Source organism: Rhincodon typus, chromosome 41, assembly GCF_021869965.1.
Source record: "Rhincodon typus isolate 14 chromosome 41, sRhiTyp1.1, whole genome shotgun sequence".
NCBI lineage: Eukaryota > Metazoa > Chordata > Chondrichthyes > Orectolobiformes > Rhincodontidae > Rhincodon > Rhincodon typus.
The window spans coordinates 7,135,446-7,141,891 of NC_063372.1; the positions used below are offsets into that span (position 1 = coordinate 7,135,446).

The 6,446-nt window shown below is 38.1% G+C and overlaps 1 protein-coding gene across 1 annotated transcript in view; it reads right to left on the reverse strand.

Moving 5' to 3' along the window:
* LOC109924474 (histone-lysine N-methyltransferase 2D-like) overlaps positions 1-6,446 on the reverse strand; it is a 143,392-nt gene that overhangs the window by 117,463 nt on the left and 19,483 nt on the right. Inside the window, 2 exon segments of the mRNA XM_048618858.1 lie at positions 2,729-2,891; positions 4,035-4,144. Of these exon segments, the coding sequence (XP_048474815.1) occupies positions 2,729-2,891; positions 4,035-4,144 (273 nt within the window).

Here is a 6,446-nt window from a genome sequence, read left to right on the forward strand (position 1 = left end):
TGGGCTAAATGGCCTGCATCGGTGTTGTACATTGTAAGTAGTTCAGTATGAAGTCCAGTTGGGTAATGGTGCAACAGGAGTTAAAACAGTCTATTGTCATTGAAGTTAAACACACCCTGCATTACTCCCAACCCAAGACATACTTCAGGTAGTGAAAAAGTCCATGTTCAAATGCAGCAGGACCTGGACAATACCCAGATTTGGGCTGACAAGTGGCAAGCAACTTTAGTGCCACACAAGTGCCAGGCAATGACCATCTCCAACAAGAGAATCCAACCAACACCCCTTGACATTCAATGGCATTACTATTTCCAAATCCTCTACTATTGCCATCCTAGGGGTTATCATGGACTCGAAATTTAATTGGACCAGCCATAGAAAATCTGTGGTTACAAGAGAAGGTCAGAAGCTAGGAGCCCGACAGCAAGTATCTCCCCCTCCTGACTTCCTAAAGCCTGTTCACCATCTACAAGGCACAAGTCAGGAATGTGATGGAATACTCACCACTTGCTTGGATGAGAGCAGCTCTAACAACACTCAAGAAGCTTGACACTATCCAGAACTAAATAGCCTGCTTGATTGTTTGTGGATATGGTGCCACTCGCTCTCTCCACTACTGATGCTGAGTAGCAGCACTGTGTACCATCAACAAGATGCACTGTACAAATTCACCAAGGCTCCTTGGACAGCACCTCCGAAATCCACAATGACTACAATCTAGAATGACAAGGGCAGCAAATAGATGAGAACACCACCACCTGCAAGGTCCCCTCCAAGCCACTAACCATCGTGAATTGGAATTATATAGCAGTTTTTTTTTTAAAAAGAAAAGTGTTCCTGGGTCAAGATCCTGGAACTTTCTCCTTAACGGCAAGGTCAGTTCAGCTACACCAAATGGACTGCAGCAGTTCAAGGCAGCAGCTCACTACCACCCTTTCCAGGGAAATTAGGGATGAGCAATAAATGCTGGTTCACATCCCATGGACAAATAAAATACTTGCTCAACTCAATTTCACATTTTTAATTCTTCAGATTTACTTTCTGTCAATGCTCACTTTGTTAACTTATTCCTTTTCTAATTAATAGAAAATCCTACTACCTGTTTTTATATTTGTCTAGCTTTCTCTCACTCTAATTTTCCCTCCTTATTACTTTTTTGGTCATTCTTTACCATTTTTTAAATATCCTGTACAAACTTCTGATTTGCTACCTGTCTTTGCACAATTGTGTTTTTCTTTTCCTTTTTGTTTGATACCAACGTTAACATTTCTAGTTAACCAGGGATGGTGGGCCTGTTATTTAGAATTCTACTTACTCTTGGCAATGCATCTAATCAGTGCATTCTGAAATATCCCTTTAAAGGTCTGCCACTGTATCTCAATTGACCTATAATTTACTCTAGTTTGCCAATTCACTTTTGCCAGCTCTGCTTTCATGCCCTCATAATTCCCCTTATTTATTTATTGTGTGAACGGTCTTGGATCCACTCCTCCCTCCCTCAAAAAAATGCGAAATTCAATCATATTATGGCTCGTTACCTCAGGACACCTTCACAATGAGAAAATTGAACAATTGATCCTATGTCATTCAACAATATCAGGTCTAGATTAGCCTGCTCAGTGGCACCTCCATAACGTGCTGCTCTATCCACAAAATAACAAAAAAGTCAATGGCTAACTTTGCCTATCTGATGCTTCCAATCTATATGCAGATTAGAATCTCCCGAGATTATTGCCATGCCTCTCTACAAGCTCTCATTATTTCTTCCTTTAAGCTCCAACCTACTATGTGGTTACTGTTAGGGGGGCCTGTACACCACTCTCAAGTGGCTTCTTGCCTGTATCGTTTCTCGTTCCAAGCCAAATTGTTTCCACGCCATGACTTCCTGAATTTAGGTAATCTCTCTATTGCTAATACCATAGTTAAAAGAAAACTGAGCCACACCACACCCCACATTCTCCTAGTTTCCAGTCTTTTTAAATGCCCTATACCCTTAAAGATTCAAGTCTCAATTCATGGCATTATGAAGCCATGTCTCTGTAATAGCTACCAGATCATACATATTTATTTCTGTTTGATCAACCACCCCCTTTTCCAATTTCACATTGTTTCAGTTACTTCCCACAATTGATTTGACTGCCAGTGCAGTAAAGCAGAAGGGACAGACAGGCATTAAAATGTGGTTAAGAATGTAAACCCAGTTCAATGTTATAAAATATTTAGACCTACACAACTCAAATTGGTTACAGGATAAATGGAAGTTGTATCCAGCTTTTTTAAACAAATGTTCTTACCTCCTCCAACTATCAACCCCTCAAACTTTAAAGAAATTTCTCCAGCTGCAGATAAGATATGGTTCCACCTCTAACTCTCTCATCGAGCATCTGCATGCACTCATGAATTGCATTCAATGAACAGCAACCAGTGAAACTTGGTTGATTTTCATCTTCCCTCACCAGACCAGTTAAAGGCCCCTGCCAGTACTTTCTTCAAGACCAATCTTCTTCAAGGCAATCAGTGCCAGTGATCAAACCTGGGACCTTCTGTACATCTTAGTACAGAACCAGACCCAGCATTTACCCACAGATATTGAAGAGCCAGAGATTCCCAGTTTACAAAAAAAGACACTTCCATACACTTTTTGCCCTTACACCAGATTTAAGTATTTGCACCTCCCTATCAAGAATGACACATTTAACACAAGTTTATTTCAAGCATGTATTAGTACCTATTTCCACTGCTTTATCAATGTGTTCTGGACACAGTAGGGTTAATGATTTCATTGACTGAAAGGATCCAGATGCTGCTGCGCAGGGAAAGTGGTACGATCTTAAACATCCCTCCATCTGGCACTGGATGGTAGCTCCCAACCGTTTACAATACTCACATTTCTGCAAAATAAATATAAATAATATTACTATTATAAATTACCTTTAGCTTAACAATTAGCAAATCAAAAATCAGGCAGACGTTCAGACCAACAGGGAACTATGTTAAGATTAGGGGACTACACAACTACAGACTGCAAGAAAAAGAAACAGCCCTATATGTTGCTGGAAAAGTAAAATTACTACACATTTAATGTGCCATCATTCCAGCTTGCTGTAGTTTCTTTATTCTTTCATGGGATGTGAGTATTTGTTGTCCGTCCCTAAGTGCCTGGGAACTGAATGGTTTGCTGTGCCATTTCAAAGGGCAGTTAACCGTCACCACACTGCTGTGGATCTGGAGTCACATGTAGATCAGACAAGGTTCTAATGGACATAAATAAACTAGATGGATTTTCATGAATCTAGCTTTTAATTCCGGACTTAGCAATCAAATTCAAACTCCACACCTGCCATGGTAGGATTTGAACCATGTCTCCAGAGTATTAGCTTGAGCTTGTGGATCATCACCAGGTTACCACTTTCCCCACATCAGTTGCATGATCAACTGCAGAGTCAATTTGGGGAATGAGGTTTAATTGAGTCCTTCCTCGATCTCTAGGCACTCTTACAGTGAAGAGGCATTTGAAGTGCTAGCTTCAATCATTTTACTCATCCGCAAAACTAAACTGTTCTCATAATGAAAGAAAGAAAAGCAAAATCTTTTGCAGTCCCGTTATTGCAGCTTATGGAGCAAGAGATACACTCAAAATTACTTCAATGCCTTTGGGCTTTCCACGATGTTCTGGGATGTTGAATTTAACACTGTTCCCCACTTTCTTGGACTCCAGCAAAAAGTATAGATTTGCTACTTTTAAGACACAGGAACATCGTCATTTCCACAAATATTAAAATAGGACAGCTAGTATGACAGTCTCTCCTTCCAGAAAATACCATGCTTCCAGTTGTCAATGGTGAACACTAAAACTATGTTGTGCTTCAATACTCTAAGCTGTAACACTCAACATTTCTGAGAGTGGCCCTTAAGCAAGTTATCAATTGTGAATTCAGTAAACTTTTAAAAGGACAATTAATGTTTTGTCAATTGATATTCTCCAAGATTCTAAAAATTCAAAGAACCAAAAGTTACAAAATTTTGCATCTTACCTGTGAGATACCTGAGATTACAGCTTTGTCCACATTGACCAGTTTTTGTCCTTCACCCTGTTCAACACCATTTGACCAGGCTGCACACCAATGATGAGCCCAGAAATGTCCTATGGAGGAAAATATTAAGGATCAGAAACAAAAACTGTTCACAGAACAGCATGGTTTAAATTTCACAGTTGTAGTGATAGCAAAATCACCACAATTATTGCAATGTCTAGTGTCTGCTCATTCTTCCAAAATTCCCCAAAAATTGCTGTCATTAATTCCCCACTCCTCCACAAATAAGTTGAAGTTCTGCAGGTTGAAATCACTTAAATTGATGTGAACTTCTACATTTATGTGCAGTCTCATCAAAAACCATTGAAAAGAAGTACACATTATTGATGAAGATGTTATTGGATATTTAAACCATGCTGAATAGCACTATAAACCTGGTTCAAAGTTTCTGGATCCAAACAACTAACTTTATATTTATGGAATGTCAAATTTCTCATTTGACAGAAAAATGTCATTGTTTTTAAAAAGAAGTTGTATTGAAAACCAATGTTTATGATATTTCCGTTTCTACCTTTTTCCCTATGTGCATGTCCCAATCTATTCAACTTTCTACAAAATGAAAAAAAGTCAAGGATAAACATTGTATTTCACTTTCTGGTTTACTATGAAGACTCCAGTGTGATTGCCTACTTGATAACATCACAATAAACTTGATGCCAGAATCAAATTAATGGCAATAATGGTGAAACTTATCATACATAAAGTCAATTTTTGTGGGCAGCTTTCTTCAAGGTAGTTTACTTCTAACAATGAAATTAATTTCAGTTGCTGTCAGACAAAGTATTCATTTGTTGATCCATTTTTAAATTAACATTTACATAATAGAGAGAATAAGAGCAACTATTTTCATCCCATTTGATGATCTGACTATATCTAATACTGGCGCGAGAAATAAATCAAAAGTAAACCATCTCAGATCATCAGTGAATTATTTTAGATTATTGTAATGATCAGGCTGGACTGAGTTGTTCTGAAAATACTATTTTCATTCAGGACAGCAAATTAACCTCTCAAAAACTGAACAATTTTGTTCAAAATTTATTAACAGCCTGTTTTGAAAGCACTAAAGGATTTCTACACAAGGCATGGATGACAGCAAAATATGCTGTAGCCAAGATCAATGTTAGATTTTTTTCTACATTGTACATGTCAGGGTCAGATACACATCTGATCAGACATTTAACAGGTACGATGCAGAAGCAATGGTCATGTTACAACAATGTACCTTAATCCAAATTTCACCAAGGATTCTTCTTCTACTGGCATGACATTTAATTTTTGCCATCTTGTTCTGAATAATGAACCTTGTTTTCTTGAAGACTTGCATTTGAGCCAGTTAGAACTCATTCAACTGGGTCTCTATGGAAAGAAGACTTTCTTGTCTGAGCTAACTTGAAACCCATGTCCTGGACATAAAAGGCAGTATGCAAAACCGTTACACCACCTCCAAAGATACATTCATGAGTGCGCACAATTTGCAGATTATAAGTTTTCACCATGGTTTTGTCCTAACACAATCTATGATTACAGTAATGTTTCAGTATCAGAAAGCCAACTGAACCAGAATTTCCAGCATTAATCAAAAGTAACACCATGGAACTCATCTATATACAAAAATAAATAAGGCTGAAATATGTTTGCATTGTCATTATTATTTTTGGCAGCTGCACAGCACCTATCCACCATGTAAAGAAAAAAAAAATTCCCTTGCATTTAGCGCCTGGTCTCAAAACATCTCACAGCATTTCAATTACAATTCATTACTTTGAAGTACAGCAAAATTATGTAGAAAATGTGACAGTTATTTTGCGCACAGCAAGCTCCTCAAAACAGCAATGGGATTACTGGCTAATTAATTTTATTATTTGGTGCTGGCTAAGCGGCGAATGTTAGCCAAATATCAGGAAGAATTGATTGGAAGTGATAGACAAAATCTCAAGATCATATCTCAACTGAAAATCAATGGAACACCCCCTCAGCAATGTACTACAACTTCACTCTGAATTGTAAACTCAAGTGCTAGAGTGAGCTTTGAACCAACACAGTGCTGATTCAGGAAACAGTGAATTACCAACTGAGTCAAGCTGACAAATCATTGCTTATAGCAAAGGAATTTTCTGTTGAATCACCGCACAACAGAAAGTATCATGATGCCCAAGTGGGTCAATTATAATACAATGGTATGGTGCAGAGTCAGAGGCTAAAAAAGTCTCCAACTTTGATACCTAGTGTGCAAGAAGTTACACAAATGCAATCAAAGATAAAGAAGAAAAAAGAAAAGATAAAGGGAGGAGAAACTAGATACTTTACTTGGGTCTCTGCTGGTAGAGGAAGAGAAAAGTGGGTGTGGGT